Source organism: Malania oleifera, chromosome 2 (genome assembly GCF_029873635.1).
Source record: "Malania oleifera isolate guangnan ecotype guangnan chromosome 2, ASM2987363v1, whole genome shotgun sequence".
Taxonomy (NCBI): domain Eukaryota; kingdom Viridiplantae; phylum Streptophyta; class Magnoliopsida; order Santalales; family Ximeniaceae; genus Malania; species Malania oleifera.
The window spans coordinates 20,344,704-20,363,097 of record NC_080418.1 but is presented as its reverse complement, the minus strand read 5'-3'; the positions used below and the strand labels follow the sequence as shown (position 1 = coordinate 20,363,097).

The window sequence follows — 18,394 nt, the reverse complement described above, 5'->3', positions numbered from 1 at the left end:
GCAATCGAAAAATAATACAGGATTTACACTTATGACTTATCCTTCGGTTGGCGCCACCATAATAAGGTTTGCTACATCAATTCTTGAAGCATTTGTTGTGAAAAGCTGTTTGAACCTATGCCTAGTAATTGTGTGGGCCCACCTGCTTAAGATAACTAGTGCATTTCTCACTGGATCAAAATAACATTTATTGATGATATCAATACTGATCCAAACTCAAAGAAAGATCTTAAGCAATCAGAAAATAATACAAGACTTTGCACTTATCCTTCAATTGGCATCGCAATAATGAGAACACTGTAGTCTAGCACTGTGGCTGCAATGTAACTGTTGAAAACCAAAGGCAAAGCATTTTACTACTGAGCAACTCCAAGGTAAATAATACAGGACAATCCAAAACACACTCCTGCGTGACACTTCATGAGGAGAATTTGATGACTTGTTTGGGCTGGCGTCCTAGTTTTCCAAGTGCCTTATCTAGTGAAGTATAAAAATTGCTAAAAGGAACCAGCTCCATCCTGCAAGGGGGATAGGTTAGTTTATGAAAATAAACATTCTAGAAATAAAATTCATGTAAGAAAATGAAACAAGAGAATCTCTAACATGCAGCTGCATGGAGCAAATCCAATATCACCCATTGATAACAGGGTTCATTTTAGTGATCTTGCCTCTTGAAAGCACCATATTCCAGGTTATATCAATCCACAATCTTTAGAAAGTCTCGAAACCTATGAAACTTTGGAATTTTGCAGTGGATACCATAGGATGTCATTTTACAGCATTTAAAAACAATTTCACCCAGTTTAGATACAAATACTGGAAACAGTGTTGTAATTTTAAAGAAGCAATTGATGGTAATCACCAGACACCATGGCCTGCAAATGATGCGGGTTGGCAATATTATCATAAACCTTGTAGTTTATGCATAGTAGTAATAGAAATGTCTTGCCAAAAATTCCAACAATCTCCATGACATGACTTCACTTAGGTGTGTGTAAGTCAAACCTATTACTCGCTCCCTAACTCAATTCAATTCGATTCTACTCGAGTTCGAGCTACTCAAGCAACTTAATAAGTTGAATTTGAGTTTTATTATACTCGCAACTTTGATTGAGCTTCACTAAAATTTTATTATTTTTATATTATATAAGTCATAACATATATTTTGTACATATATTTACTATTATATATACATTATATTATTTTCATATTAATTTATAATTAAATCAAGTTCAATCGAGCCAAGCTTGAGTTTAATAATTTTGAGATCAGTCAAAGTTCAAATTGAGCTTCAAGCTCAACATTTTCAAGTCTACGTTTACACCTTTAATTTCACTCAAGAAACCAACAAAATAAACCATAAGCCAGAAAGTTGATGCTGCAGGTTTACATTGGTGCAGCATCGACCTCCTCCAGAATGCTAGGAGCATTGCTATATTTAAAATCCAACCGAAGAAAACTTACTCATAGTTTAACTTCCCTTCATGAACAAGGCCCAAAATATAATCTATCATGTTCCTGCACTGTTTTGCTTTATCAGCACTCAACCATTTCTGCAGCCAGAATCCCCTCAGAGAAAGCTCCTGCACAAAAAGGTATCACATATAAAAACAATATATATACATATATATACACACATTTATATGTATATATACACACACATATTTATACATATAGCAATGCAAACAAGATATCATAAACCAAGATAAATTCTGTATAATTCAATATTTATACAAACATGATGTAAAAGTTGTCACGTGCAAGCAAAGATACAGTGAACAGCCATATATAGTTTTACAAGTTGAAAGGAATTGCATGAGCAAGAATCAGAGTACAACACATATAAGAGAGATACCATGAACAAATATATAGCTTATGTAACTACTGATTAAAAATTATAACCTTAAACCGTGCAACTGAGATTGATAAGCATAACATGTCCACTTTCAAACAGACAAAACCACTTTTGAGTTCATGACCCAAAATCTCAATCCATTTAGCTGTCATTTTCTCTGCCCTTCATATCTTACCACCAACAAGCTAACCAATAAATGTCTTTTAAATTACAATATTTTGTTTCAAGTTGGATTATTATTCAAACAATAGTTGATTTCAGCATCATCTCTGTTCATTTATTCTGAAAGTTGGAGACTGTTTTGTGTCAGTTTAAGCAACATCTCACACCAAACAAAGTATGATCTTTTTGAAGTCAATGGATGCTTCCGACAAAATAAAAAGATCATAAGTACATATATTGTTTATTAAATATTGTACAATGGGTGAGGGATAGCAGAATGTTGTGCAAACAGTGATAGATAATGAAAGTACACAACAAAAAGCAGGTAAAAAAATCAATGAAAATCTCCAACTTGTACTCTGCTCCTCGTTGCTTTGATCTCATTTTCGAAGAGATTGAAAAGTGAGACAAAAAGTACTGTGATCTTGCTTGGGATGCACATAACTTATTTTATATACAACAATGGGTAGTTGCTTGCTCAGATGAGGAAGGACTGTGGAGGGGATATAGTGCAGTTATGCGGTTTGCAACAAACTGCATTGCCCTTGATAGCCTCCAAAAAAACAGTAGACAAAATTTAAAATCTCTATTCACGTCAAATGAATGGGCGAGCATCTACTTGGTTGGAAAAAAATTGCGAAAAGAAATTGAAAGCACAGTTTTTAACCACCATTTTGTGGGATCAAGGGGCAAAAGTTGGCCATATTCAGTTGATAGTGAGGCATGGCCAGCACTAAGTGTTATGTTGAAACAATAAGGGTGATGAAAGAGGCCATGGATTTGGAGGAAGAAGTGTGAAATGGGTTCTAAAGGACCATCATAAAATATCGATGGGAGTCGGGAGAGAACAGTTACTAGATTTGAATTTAATATTTATAAATTCAAATAGGTTCTTATGTGTTATCTATTTACTCAATGAAAATTATTGCATCTCATTTTAATTGATTGATAGCTTATTTTCTAAATCAAAATTTTCAAAATAAGGAAGGTAACCTTTCTTGCTTGATGCAGTTCCAAAAGTCCTCAAAACCCTTGAGCCAATTTTTCTAGGTTAGATCAATAGAGTTGAGGTATTTTTTATAATAAAAAATTGAATAAAATAACTTTTATCCATCTTTAATTGTTTAAAGATAAAATTTTTTCTTTATTAGATTATATTATTTAGAGATGCAAATAAAATCTTTGGAGAAGCTAGCAGTTGGGGCAATCATGGCATCTAGTAAGTATTATTTTATATAACATGTTTTACAAAATAAAATGAAAATGTATCCATCTTTAATTATTTAAAGATAATTTTTTTCTTTGTTAGATTATAATTTAGAGATGCAAAGAAAAATTTGAGAAGCTAGCAGTTAGGGTTATGGGCCTATGGCACTTGTTAAATATTTTTTTATCTAATTTGTTTCACAAAGTAAAATTCAATATATTATTTGTAATATTGCATGTAAATCCGCTAACTTATATTTTGGATGAGGTCCAGATCTAGTGTTCTAAGGCAAAGGAAGTTGGCACTGTGCATCTTCTCACAAATTGCATCTTCATCACCTTGTGAACAAAATTGAAGTGCAATTGCAATAGTTCATGCAAAAATAGGCTAGAATACACAAGACTTGAGCAGTTAGCCTTGTGTAATTATAGATGAAGCTTCAAATAAGACATACAAAAGTTGAAATGGAAAAAGTGGCTAAAAAAGATCATGGGGCTTTTTCTCAGGATGCCTTTAGCATTCATGTCCATTAGTAATGGCTGAAGAAGTAGGCAATGGTGATTCATTCATGAATCTTGAGTCAAGGTATAGAACTTCATCCACCATGCTCTCTAGTCATAGTGGTAACAACAACATTGATGATGATGAAACAATAGATGATGGACCTTATCTTAATGGTAATGATGAGAAAGGTGGTGATGGAGGGACAACAAAGAAAATGAAGGATGGGCTAGATTTTAACCCAAAAATATAATATATACATCCTTCCCTAGTTGAAGACAAGAGTTGCACAGGTGAATACATGCATGCAGTACAATCAAAGAAAGCGGAGAGAGATGGTGCCTGGCAAAGAAGAGGAAACTTCTCCCTTAGATTTGAACTTGAGTAAAGGAACTAAGTGTAACTCTAAAAACTATAGCAGTTATCAATCTACCCTCGATATTTTTTTTTTTCCAAAATCATATTCATACAAGCAGGTACAACGACATATAGAAATGGATAAGCAAGGCAATATGGTTAAGCAAGGCAATTATATGGATGTGGCAACCAACAAGACTTCAAAGAAGACATGGTAATAACTCTTTTGGGCGACTAGGAATTGTCATGAATTAGATGACTACCAAGCCTGAGCAACACATTACACCTATATTTGATATTTTGGAAATTATATGACATTGAATGATTATTGTAAACAACATACGTCATCTCAAAATTCAGGATAGGAAAGATGATTTTTAGAAACTCCATGTATGATGGTTATTGGTATTATATATATTTAGAATGATGGTTTTGTATGCTAAATCAATAAATGACTATTTGATTAACTTTGTCATGATTTGAATGTTATTTACTTCTTTGCTTGCTTAGTGACATGCAATCTATATACCCTAGGCCTACAAACTATAAACTGGTCATATATGCATTTTCTTTAATTTATTTTGATTCCAAATTACACATAATCATCTAATTAACATTTTGAAAAGTTCCATCGTAAATCTGTCATTTCTTTAAATTCAAATGAAATTTGAAAAAAAAATTCTATCAAAATTTTCGTACCTTGAGGCCATCAAAATCAAAATTCAAATCCTTGGCTATATGAATCTGCCATTATACATGATCCAATGCAATATACTCAAAAAGACTACGTGTTGTCAAATCCTTTCTTACAACTTCACTCTAAGTTATTCTCGCCCTATCCCTTCCCCTCCTACAATTATTTGTCAACTAAATCACCCTTTCCTCACTGGAGCGTTATTTGGTCAACATTATGCTCATTTCTTATCCTACAATTCCTAGTCCACCCACTAACCTCAAATGTTCTCATACTAATTACATATGCCATAAAAACATGATTACATGACAGTTTCTAGATTGCTGACTGTTGATAATCTGCTTCTATACTAACAACCCCCAAAACACTGGAATTGCAACAGAACAATATGGTACACCATTAATGGCTTACCTTAAAAATAAATGAGGAAGTTGATACTGTGACAGGTTTCTTAGACATTCCACCATATGTAACCATAGTTCCTCCCTGCCTGGAAACAATATTCTAACAGCTTTCTGAGAAAAAATTATGACTTTAAAACAAAAGAATAATGCTCAATTTCTTTATACATTGGCAATGCCTGTCTCACCTCAGGAATTTAAGAACGAAAGAAGCAGAATTACCACCAACACAGTTAAATCCCAATGCAGGTTCTGGCAAATTATCCTAACATGTTCATGAAATACAAAAAGCTTCAATAGAAAACCAACTCAAAATCTGTTTTTTTACCCATGTTTTGGCAGGGAGGATCAACTTCTGTAAAGAAAATTATTAAATGACATGCAAGATCAGAGAACCACACATGACTTTAGCAAGTATTAATTAAAATAAATCATAGACAGTGATACCAGAAGACTCTTGACATTCTTTACTTCCAATTGGGTCTCAGTGTACACTTCATCAGCACCAAGCTTTTTTAATTTTTCTTTGACTTCATCTGACCCAGCCCTGTAGCCAGAAAATGTAGTTGCAAGTAAGTTTCCTACCATAAAACTTCTTTTTTCTGGAAGCATGCAGTATTTTCCTAGTTATAAAACTATGGGTTTGTTGCATTCATAAAGGAATCCTTTCCTTAACCAGCATGTTTCAATTGTTGCTGCCATAAAATGACTTTTTTTCAGATGAATTACCACAGTGCCACTATTTTGTGATATTAAATCTCCTCATCAAACTCCCCTAGTTGCGGATTACTAGCTCTCACCATTTGCCTCAGTTTCATCACATTTCTTCACACACACACACACACATATGCATATATACATATATACATACATATATATATATTGCAGCTCTGAAAAACCTAATAAAGTCTCACGTTGATAAATTAACAGCTGGTAACAACCAAACTTGGACAGAATCATACATACAAGAATTTATAACTTAGGCCCATGGCCATTCTAGCCCCACCAGCTATTTGTGCAGTATTCAATAGTGTTAAAACTTAAAACCTTTTATGAGGTCTAAAGAAACTGAAGTGTCCACATGTAACCTAGAAAATCGATTGCTCACTTGCAGGCAACTGGTTTATGAGCCCTCATAGGCTGCATGCAAAATATTTAAAGCTAAGACTTGGGGGGATTTTTGCAGGCTAGTTATTGGCATGCAATTGACATGGAGGCCATGTCTCATCCTCTCATGTCCTGAATGAAATAAAATGAGCAAGAAAACATGAAATAAAAATACATTGAGAAGAATTATATTTGGTCAAAGAAAACGTAAAAATTGGATTCACTTGGGGAGTTCATATGCATTTTAAGCATGGGCACAGATCATAAATAACAATCAAGTTAGCAATGAGTGCCACAAATTTCACACATAATCCAAGTTCCAAACTTTAGGCGGTCCAGAAATACACACTTCGTCAAAATCCATGAAGGTCTATGAGAAGAAGGCCAACAAATAAAGTAACAAATGGAAAAGTTCTATAAATCTACTTAGTTACAACTACAAAGACAAGTATCAGCAGAGAAGATTGCCAATTTCTCCCTTGCCACCCGGTTCCCTAATTTTCCATTTTAGTTTCCAGCAGGGAAGCCTTGGTTGCCAATTTCTTGGAACCTAAAGGAAAGTTTGGAAGTGTCTGTTGTTCATGGGAGGTGCACATTGGGCTTTGCAAGACTTTGGCACTTGTTTGGGCTTCCATATGGCATTAGGAAAGAAGAGCAGAGATTGATGAAGCAATTTGGAAACATAGGAAGAATGGGCGCTTTGCCGTCTCCTTCTTATGACTTATACTTCATCAAGAAGAAGGAAAGAGGAGCTTTTCCTCAAAGAGTATACGGGAAGCAAAGTCCCCACCTGAAGTGTCTTTGTTATGGGAAGCATCCCAGGGGAGCTGATTCTAAGTTTCTAACCATAGACACCCTGAAAGCTACAGGGCATATTTTGGTGACTAGAAGTTATTTGTGTAAGAGTGAAAAATCTGTTAACCATTTTCTCTTGCTCTGCTCCTTTAGCAGATATTTGTGGAGGTTGTCCATGCCCATTTTTGGCATAATATTGTGCAGGCTAGATCAAATTTTTGATGACTTAAATGCCAGGGAGGAAAGACCGATTGTTTGTCTGGAGGTATTTGGAATAGAGTACCCGTGCTATTATGTTGACTATCTTGCAGGAGAGGAATTGTAGTGTGTTTGAAGAGCTGGAGTCTTCAGCTCAGGAACTTAAAGAGGGAAGGAAAATGCTGGCTTCTCAAAAGGAAGGGTAATATGTCCACTGCAGTGAAGGCTTTTTTTGCTTCTTGTAAATGCCTTTCTTCTTTGAGGCTGTTTTAATTTCTAGTTTTTCTTCTCCTTGGTTTTTCATGTACATGGGTTGAACTCCCTTGGTTCTCTTAATGATAAACTCTTAGTTCCTTATCAAGAAAATTTACGGTCCACAGCTTAGTTTCACTTCAAATTTTCAGATACTTGCGCTCCAGATTTCTGGAATATTACAGAAGTTTGAGATTTGAGAAAATACAATATGACAAAGGCAATAGAAACAGGACAACACACAAGCATGTAAACACACATGCAAAGATACAAGAAACACAAGCAGTTGGCACTAAAATTTCCAATTAGCACCTGTCTCTAATAATATTAATGCTGTGGATGCCTCGAATTCGTGCAAGCTGAATGATGCACCGACCCACAATGCTTGTAGAACCATTTTGTACTATAGAATCTCCTATTCATACCCAAAATAATCAGGAGCAAGTGGGTTTAATGAACTTATTAAAAAGAAAAACCACACAAAGCCTGGGAAACAGCTTTTACCCTACAAATTGGGAAGGCGGTACCTGAATTCAAATTGACAAAGTCTTCAAGCATTCTTAGAGCAGTCAAAGGATTCACAGTAACTGTTGCAGCATATTCCATTGGTATATCTTTATTGATTTTATGCCAAACACTCTCCTCTTTCACAATATAAGTCTGCCATGTCCCTATGTAGAACAAATTTTGTCACAATCTCTAATGGTATTAATTACAGCAAGAAACACATATTAAGATGCAATTTCTTTGTATGTGTTATTATAAAAATTAACAAGACTTTCTCAAAGTGTTGACGTAAAATGTGGTCTGATCTTTGTTGGAACAATCCGCCCACATGGCAAAGTTGAATACTCAAACTGCAGTGGTTGGATGCGACATGGTACAAGGGATTTGAGTTGCATTTTCACTATTAGCTATTCCTTTTGGCGCAGTGGCAACCTAGAAGTAGTATCAAAGCCAAAGTTGCAGGTACAATTCCAGCAGACTGTTGCCTTTGAGGGATTGTTGGCCAGGTGTAGGCAGCAATTTGTGCCCCTGCGGCAGATACACAGGGTGTGGGTCGCAGTCAAATGGCAGTGCTTGGACTGTTGTATGGTAAAAGTGATCTGACTTGCAATTTCTGGTGTAGCAGATAAGCGCTTGGGTCCTACAATCTTCAATGTTGTTTAGTCAAACATGCGACCATTTAGACAAGCATATTGCACAACTTCGTCTCATGATTGAGCTTTTGTGGTAAAAAAATCTTATGTTTATTAGAACTTTTTTACCAGTAACATAGTCATATCATGCATACGTTAATTTATCCAGCTTTAAATTCAAATAAATTGTCGACGCAAAATGCATACTAAAAAGTTTGTATAATATACAACAGATTTATATACAAGTGCACAGCTAAATTATAGAAATAACACCATAATTTCAAGAAATGAAATTACAAAACATGCTACAGCTGCAAAAATAAGCTCCATTTTTTGGACATGGAAATAAGTTGCATTTCAACGAGGACAAAACCAGACGCAACAACTCCATATACTTATTGTATTCTATTCTTATGAATTTCTTAATATGTTTAGTAAATAAATAAGTATATATATATATATATATATATATAATTTTTCTTGATCGCTAAGTTTTTTTCTAAACTTTTTCTTGTGCTTTTTGTATAATTCTGTGTAGTGTGTACTCTAGTTTGCCTTCCTTGACAAGCCATGTAATGTATTATTTAGACTTTTCTTTGTGTGTGTGTGTGTGTGTGTGTGTGTGTGTGTGTGTGTGTGTGTGATAATGAAGACATAAAGATTGCATTACAAGCTTTATAGATAAGTCATGCTAAACTATTTTTTCTTCACATTGCTAAACTAATTTTTCTTCACATTTATAAGCAAATAAAGATGGGCCCTTTTAGAGTGTCAAAACTTGAATCGGACACTAGTGCCTAGCAGACACCAATCTCAAGCAGTATTTGATACTTGTTGACAAACCATTCATTTTGTAAACTGCTAAGCAACTTTTAAAACAATTTTGCAATGTTGTATAATTAGCAATGATACTATACCAAAAGAAGGTGGTGAAGGGATGACCCAATCGCCAGGAGAGAGGTCCTTAACTGCAGAGCCTACTGAATGCACTTCTCCCACCCCCTCATATCCTCCAACTGCAGGCACTTGCGGCCTCACAGGATAGACACCTACAAAATTGAAACACGGATGAGGTAACCGCCTTAAATCATTTCTAGCACATCTGAAAAACATCTGTCTAGTACTCTTAATGCCAGAACCAAGGCCACAATTCATTTCTCAATTCAATGATCACTTTGCAATAACATCAACACCTCTACCACCACCCACGAGACAATAAAACATCGAACTTCAAAGCACAGCCATGTTTCAGAGTGGACATACAATGCATATACTACCCTTACACTCATAACACTGACTAACATACCAAACCTCTTATTTTGCAATTTTCATACAAACTACGCCACCATTTTTTTGGAAAATATCCTTCAAAGTAACCCGCACGAACAAATTTTAGAACAAATTATAAATTATGATTTGATTCAATTCAGATTTTAAAAGAAAAAAAATGGGGATAAGTAGCTAATTAAAAGGAAGCAAAGTAGAAGATTGACTTGAGAACAGAGAAATCAAGTAACGAAGTGAGCACGGGCGTGTCACCCCCGCTATTGTGTTCAATGGCAAACAATGCGACCTTCAATTCTATTGACATCCGAGGGATTGATTGGAGCAGCGAGCATTTTAACGCACACGTCGTTCTCCTTAACTTCAACCGGTGGGAGGTCAATTACTCTGTCAAAATTTTAAAGAAAAGTGCTCGTTTCTATGCAATCGACTACATGAAGCAAGAGGATTTACGGAACATGAGCCGAGGGGAAGGACAAATTCGAACCTGGTGACCGTATCGGGAGGTCCGTGGCGCTCGTAGACAACGGCCTTCGACGGCGGAGACATGATCGCCGCGAAGGCTCGGGCGGCGAGGGTTTGGGCCCGAGGGAGAAGGGACTGCTTGGTATTGAACAGAGAACGGCGCCTATGAAGAGCCTTCATGACCACGACCCTCACTGACGCCATTGACACACACACACTCTCTCTCTCTCTCTCTCTCTCTCTCTCTCTCTCTCTCTCTCTCTCTCTCTCTCTCTCTCTCTCTCTCTCTCTCTCTGCGTCTGGTATAGAACGAACCGCGCCCGGTGAGCTATACGAGAGATCGTAGAAGAAGGGAGAGGAGCTGGAGAAGGAGACGATGTCACAGTCCACAACCACAAGCACGGGAAATTCACACTCCCACTGAATTTGGGCAGGAGCTCTTTTTGGGTTCGCGAGAAGTAAAGTAGTTTGCAGTAGAAATTTTACATTCCGATCCTTTACCATGATTATCACATCATATTAAAATTTTTCATGAATGAAGCAAAAAAAAAAAAAAAAACTGAAAAGACCAAAACACCCTCATTCTTTAGAGAAATTTTATGATTATGCTCTATTATCAGTTTTGTGCTCATTTCTATCAAACATGGAAAATATTGGAGGAGAATGTGCTTTACTTCACCTTTGATCTTTTAGAGATTTGGGTTCAATCAAAGCTTCAATATGCTATTTAAAACACTTGATTAAAATAAGCTAGATTAAGTTCACAATCTAAATAATTTTTTAATCCTTGATTTGATGAATTTTGTGTGAAATTTTTATGTAAAGCTTGATAATTTTTGTTGATTAGGTTTCATTGAAAAAAAATATGCCTATTTTTGAATTTTGGAGTGTACTATAGCTTGTAGTTTCAATTTTTAACTCTGTAGGACTTTATATAAGTCATTTATAGAATTTTCATGAATTTGTGTGTGTGTGTGTGTGTGTGAGAGAGAGAGAGAGAGTTGGGGATTTAGAGGGTGTGAGAGTGGGGAATCTACAAATTTTGAAGGTTAATTATAGGGCAAAAGATAGGGAGCTCCCCAGAGATTTAAAAAATTTTAAGAACCTCCCTTAAGATTTCAAAAATGTCACAGACCTCTCTTAAAATTCACTAAAAAGATACAAACATCTTCTTATATTTTGCAAAAAAAATAGTCTTTTAGGAGGAAGATTTGTGTTTTTTTGACAAATTTTAAGGGAGGTATGTGACATTTTTAAATCTTGAGGGGAGGTCAATAGAATTTTTGAAATTTCAAGTAAAATCTCTATCTTTTTAATAAATCTTATAAGAGGTAAGTATATTTTGCCCTTAATTATATGGTTGCAACAGCATGAATCTAAAAACAAGTAAAAAAGTTACTCCAAATTTATGAGATGTTAGAAGCTTATCAGACATGGGCAGAAATTCAACTAGCTATTTAGACATTTGTATGCTCCTTCTTAATTTAAGTAATTGGAAAATTATGCATTTAAGTAACTTCTGAATTATTTGCAATGTAAAGTTAATTGTCGAAAGTTTGAGAGCAATGTTGTAATTTCCTAAACCTAGCATTGAGGATATATATTTTTTAATTGATCTTGGCATTCGCTTCATATTAGGATTTCTCGCCTTTTGAGCCATAGACACACAGGGTTTAGGGTCTTCCAAGTTCTCTATATTAATGTTGGGGCAAAAATTTTTTTCATATTTCAATGATTCATTTCTTTTTGGTTTATTTGGTAGTAATCAAATTGGTGAACTCTAGGGTCTTGTAAATATTCAAGCTAATCTACCAATCTTGCCAATCTGTGCTGCACTACGTTAGCTTGCTGGACTGCAATAGTAGATTTGAATAGTGTTAACAGAACCGATCGAACGCTGGACCTCACTGAATCGAACCTGACCAAATTACCTTTTTGGGTAATTCGATTAATCGAATTTAACCAAATTTATTTAAAATTTATTACTAAAAACAGAATATAATTATAATTTTTTTTTACCATTTCTAGCTTAATTAAACACCTTATCTATTAATTTTATTAATAAAAAATGATATTTTGCTATTGAACTATAAGAGTAAAATTTACACTATTATGTTACCCACCATCAGCTTAATTAAGCAACTCTTAATTCTCAAGAAAAAAAAATCCATATTGATAGAGGCTCAAATCTAGCCAACTAAGTGTCTTATCCCTACTTAGATAAAATCTAATCAATATAAAAATAGAGTAGTCTGCATACCAAACATGAAATTCTAATCAATATAATCCTGAAATTCTTCCTAAAACAATCTAGAAATTCTTCCTAAAAAAATGTAATTACAAACAAAACATGAAATTTAAAGGTTTGCAGTGTATGCTTGGCTTTGAGTTCAATAGTTCAAAGTCCCTAATATTATATTACAAACCAATTTAAACAATTTGTGCAAAATAAAATCAAAAACCAAACATGAAATATAAATTGTTTGTGAAAAATTAAAACAAAAACTGGGGCTTCAATGCTTCATACATCAGCTGGCAGCTACCACTTCATGCCTTCTTATATCAAAAACTCCCACTCTTCAGCTTCTTATATCACAAACTACCACTAGAATAACCACACAAAATAGATCTCTACACTGCAGCCTTCTTGGCAGGCTACAAACCAAGTTCAAAGCTGCAACCCTCCTACCCCTAACCAAGTTAAGAGGTATCATTACATGAGTTGTGCCAAGCCAGTGCAAATATATATAAACATAGCTCGTGACAATTTTGAGTGAGTCCTCTGTGCAGCCTTTCCCTATGCTTATTTCACCTACAACAAACCAAAATAATACACTGTCATAGTTAAATATAATTTTTATTACAGGCCCGTTGTCCAAAATCACAACACTTCACAAAATTTCCCATTCTAAAACTTGACCATCTTCCTCCTATATTAACAAAAATCTAACTTCCACCAAAACCCAACTCATTCATTTACTGCAAGCCTTCCTACCATCCCACAGCAAGTCGTAACTTGTAAATATATGAAAATGACAAATCATTAAAATTCTTAGTTTTCAACAATTTGTCAAAACAATAAATTATATATTGTCAATAATGATAATTGATAGCATGTAATTTCTATGACAAAACACTTAAGCATAATCTTAATATGAAACTAACCCTTTGTCTTTCTTTGATTGGTTTATTCACCAATTGTGGATTCCAATGCAACCTTTGACAACTCTAAATAATTGTATAGAAGCACTTGTAAGTTGTAATAATTAATCATTCAATGAACAAATGAAAAATTTTGACAATATATAAATATAATATTACCTTTTTCTAGATTTTTAAGGTCATCTATGTCTTCTTCAACCTTAATTGGAGTATATGAACCCTGGATCCAATCTTGTGTACAGATAAGAGCTTGCACAATTTTAGGAGTCAAAGAACTCCTAAAGGCATCGAGAACATGTCCCCCTATGCTAAAGCAGACTTTGAAGCAATTGTAGAGATGGGTACTGCTAAAACGTCACGAACCATATGTGAAAGGACGGGAAACCTTTGACTATTTAACCTCCACCATTCCAAAATATCAAAGCCCTCCACGTCCTTTTCACAATCCTCCCCCAAATACCTATCCAACTCTGATTTACTATCTCCACCTCCAATTTGAGTCTTGTACTTTTGATACAAAACTTTGAACTTTCGTTGTGTTGCTTCCCCTTGACCAGTGGAGTTTGAAGTTTCACTTCTGTTTGATTCTTCATTTTTAGATTGTGACAACCTCTTATACTCAGCAAATAGTTCAAATGTTGTATCCTGAACCTTTTTCCCCATCAATAAACCTTTTTCACCTTCATACATCGTAGAAAGAGTATATTGCACAAATCTCAACTTACGTCTAGGGTCAAGAACAGACGCAACAAAAATCAACATATTCATTTTTTCAATGTTTCCCCAATACTTGTTGTATTTAACCTTCATTTTTATACTCATTAAACTCAACTCCCAGTCATCACTACTTTCCCACTCTTTTAATAGACAATCAATCCCACTAATTTCATCAAAAAATGTATTACTTGTAACATACAAAAAACCTGAAAACTCGTATAGTGAGCTCATAGAAGTGTTCCAAAAACATCACAATTTTTTTGACTTTTTCCCAATCAAATCTACTTGGTATGCCATCCCTAGTCTCAAGCTCAATTCTAAATAAAGGATCTTCATCCCTAAACCAATCAAAAGTCAATTCATATCTTTGAGCTGTGTCTAGCATCAGATAAGTAGAATTCCATCGAGTGCTAACATCTACGCATAACTTCTTTTTGCATTCTAGCTGGTGAATGTCTAACATGTATGACTACGTCTCTAACACGAGTAACTGAATCCCCCATTTCTTTCAAACCATCTTGCACAACTAGGTTAATTATATGTGCAATGGATCTCATGTGAATGAATTTGCCCCCTAGAATGTCTTTTCTCCAATTTGAAACTTTTCCTTTTATGTAGGCAATTGTAACGTCATTTGAACTTGCATTATCTATAGTCATTGTAAATACATTATCAACTTCCCTATCAAGTAAACACCTTTCAATGGTCATACCTATCTCTTCACCTTTATGACTATAAATTGGACAAAAGTTAAGGATCTTTTTGTTCAATTTCTAATCATTATCTATAAAGTGTGTAGTCAAACACATATAATTAACCTTTTGCAAAGAAGTCCATGTATCAGTTCTGAAACTAACCATTTGAAAGGAGGTTTTCAAAAACTTTTTCAACTTTAACCTCTCTTCCATGTAAAGGTCATAACAATCCCTAGAAATTGTCCATCTTGATGGAATTTGAAAACGAGGGCATGCAACTTCCATAAGATGTTTGAATCCCATATTCTCTACAAATTTAAAAGGCAATTCATCAACAGTAAGCATGTAAAATAAAGCCTTTCGAATTGCCTCTTGGTCAAATTTCCAATTTGTAAGAGTTGCCTCTGAGCCCTCTACATTTTTTTAGGCTGGTTGATAATTTAGTTGTGTCTGTTTGGTTTCTTCAATATGTGGATTTTGTGCACATCTAACCATATGATATCTAAGTGTGCTCGTATCATTCTTTTTAGGATCGACACAGTAATCAATATGACAACAATGACACATACCCTCAATTTCACCAGACTCAGTCACAAATTTAGTGAAATGATCCCACACTTCAGATCTTGATCTCATTCTCTTCCTCATTTTTTGATTAGATTAAGTAGGAGAATTAGTAGCACTTTCACTTGTCATGCTGGGATTTGAAGGTTGATGTTGGGAATGGGAATTGACTTGCGTCATTATTGCGTCCTCCAAGTTTGGCACCTCCCCTTCTATAGGCAAGTCATTGTTCATTTTCCTTTAATTCTGGAAAAAACAAAAAGGTAAAGTCCATCAGGCATAGGGTTATGAATTGCAACTTGTGACAATAGTTATGAACAACGCAACATAATAAAAATTATGAATTTTTAGTGGTATGAGGTTTTATTACATGAAACGGGATATAATCACATTAATCAACTCCATTTTCACTAGCAATAATCAAAGCCAAAATAACAAAAATATTAACACAATATGAATGAACAATTATCAAACACAAGCTGCTAGCTTAGCCATTTGTTCGATATTAAAATATTGGCAAACAGTGAATAATAGAAATCAAATCAAAACAAGGCCCTAAATTTTATTTTTCTTTTCCAAATGTACATTACAGACAACACCAACATAGCATAATTATGCAATTATTATAGAAATCCTTCATACTAACAGTATCATTGCAGACAACACCAACATAGGTCACAAGATCAGTTCCAAGAACAACAAAGAAATGAACCAGCATTTACTATAATCTAAGTAAACAATTTCAAAAGAAAAGCACCATTATGGGTTATAATAGGCCAAAATAAGAGCACCATTTAAGCTAAACACATTTCCATAATTTATGGCATTATCCACCAGAAGCTCACAGTCACTGATGTCATACAATCTAACCAAGAAAAGTTGATTGGACATGAAGCATGGAGTGCTGAAATTTACAAACAGAACAAAAACTAAAAACAAACAAGAAAAAAATAAAAATAAAAACAATACCGAACACTCACAGATCTAAATCAAAGTATACCGATGTAAATCTGTGTGGAGGTGCGATGAACTCAACGGTTGAACCGACGCAACAACCAGCACAAACGAAATCCCTACTGAAATTCGTCAATTTGAGCAATAAATCAAAACACATTCCGTCGGGTTTTCCGATGTCAAAGATCTGAATGACGAACGACAATCCCCCATCCGAAACTGTGAATATAACTCACAGATTTAACTACGAATAGAACACCTCTATTCATACTGAAACAAGGGAAGAGGGGAAGGTCGAAGCCTCGAAGGTAACTGCGTCACTGAATGAAGTATTAGGGAAATATTATATACGAACAATTCGAATAAAAAAGAGACAAGAAAATTTATCACGGTTCCCTCAAATGTTGAGAGGTACGTCCACGGGACACGGCCGTCCCAATCCATTATCACCAAATTGATACAAAATGGATACAAAAGGCATAAGCCTTACAAATATACAAGAGTGTATAAACAAATGTAGCAACATGAAAATGTCTCACCAAATATTCTGAACAAAACTCCAAAGAACCAACCAAAATGAGATAATATCTCAATATGCTATTAATAATATGCAGTCGGAGTCGCACGAAGAAGAAGCAGCGGCCGCTTGCTGTAGTGAAGAAGACGACCGGCGCTAGTGCTGACTGCAGGTTGCTAGCTACAAGTGCTGGGAGCTAGGTAAGGTTTTGTGTGAGTGGAAACAGAATGAAAGAAAATGGGAGAGACGGCAGCTTGCTGGTGTGAGTGTGGGAAATCCAAAAAATGAAAGAAAGACGATCGTGTGTGGCTTTGAAAATGCAAGGCAGAAGATTTCATGCTTCCCCAAAATAATAATAATAATAATAATAATAATAATAATAATAAAAAAGAAACATCTTTCGAAGGAATGGGCCCCACAAGGAGGGAAAACCCAACATGAAGAGTCGTCGCCACGCCCACGTGAGGGAAGAGCCGAAGAGGGATTTGAGATGGGTCACAAATTCACATATCATGGGAACTAGGAAGGGAAGAGAAGAACCGAAGAGGGCCAAGAGGCCAAGATTCAAGAAGGAAGTGAGGGAGGGTCAGGGAAGAGGGATTCTAGATTCAGAATCGAGACGGGATCTAGGAAGAGTTGGAAGACTGGAAGAGCTGAAGAGGGGCTCAGGCGAAGCGAAGAAGAGACGATTCGCGAAGAGAGAGAACTGTAAAATTTAGAAATGGAGATGGAGAACCAGATCCAGTCACCTAGAAGCTTCGCTGCGGTGCATAGGAACAGTGAACGAAAACAGTAAACTAAATTTTTATTAGAAATTTAGAACAATAAACCACTAAACCCTAGCCCACCTCCGCTCCGTCTTTTTCCCCCCCCCCCCATCCGGCCTTTAACAAATTCACATATATTTAAAATTTAATCAATTATTAAATCGGTTAATTGGTTAACCGAATTAAAATTTCATGTTAACCAAACTAAAACCCAATTCACCAAACTTTGGTGAAGCCTAACCGAACAGACCAAACCGGTTTTCTTACCCTAACCGAACTGACCAATTTCGGTCAGTTAATTTGGTTGATTTAGTTTTTCCTGAATTTTGTTCACCCCTAAGAATGCTACTGGGTTCATCTATGCAAGGTATATCATATTCCATGTGTAATATTCTAAATATGTTAAGATTTACTAGCTTACCAAGATGAAGGGTGAATTGTAGATTGTTTGTCATTCAATTTGTATCTATGTCCTAACTCTATGTTTGGAGAGATCATGAATTTGGATTTGTATCAAATTTGGATAAAATGTACTATAAAACTATATTCAAATTTATTCAAATTTATCCAAATCTAAATCCAAAGTTCAAAATCTATACTC

General features: G+C 35.2%; 1 protein-coding gene and 1 long non-coding RNA gene across 2 annotated transcripts; both read right to left on the bottom strand.

The window, feature by feature from the left end:
- Positions 1 to 173: 173 nt before the first annotated feature.
- LOC131148860 (enoyl-[acyl-carrier-protein] reductase, mitochondrial) lies at positions 174 to 10,908 on the bottom strand. The gene is made up of 10 exons (XM_058098797.1): positions 10,440 to 10,908; positions 10,242 to 10,339; positions 9,586 to 9,717; positions 8,057 to 8,200; positions 7,842 to 7,944; positions 5,625 to 5,724; positions 5,366 to 5,442; positions 5,188 to 5,266; positions 1,465 to 1,583; positions 174 to 518 (listed from the first exon to the last, which is right to left on the bottom strand). Exons 1-10 carry the CDS (start codon positions 10,619 to 10,621, stop codon positions 419 to 421), a joined length of 1,134 nt encoding a protein of 377 aa, XP_057954780.1. The 5' UTR covers positions 10,622 to 10,908; the 3' UTR covers positions 174 to 418.
- A 1,892-nt stretch (positions 10,909 to 12,800) lies between these two features.
- Positions 12,801 to 17,896, bottom strand: LOC131149309 (uncharacterized). Its single transcript, XR_009135189.1, has 3 exons — positions 16,536 to 17,896; positions 15,561 to 15,801; positions 12,801 to 13,229 (listed from the first exon to the last, which is right to left on the bottom strand). It is a non-coding gene; the product is annotated as an uncharacterized LOC131149309 (long non-coding RNA).
- Between the last annotated feature and the right edge of the window lie 498 nt (positions 17,897 to 18,394).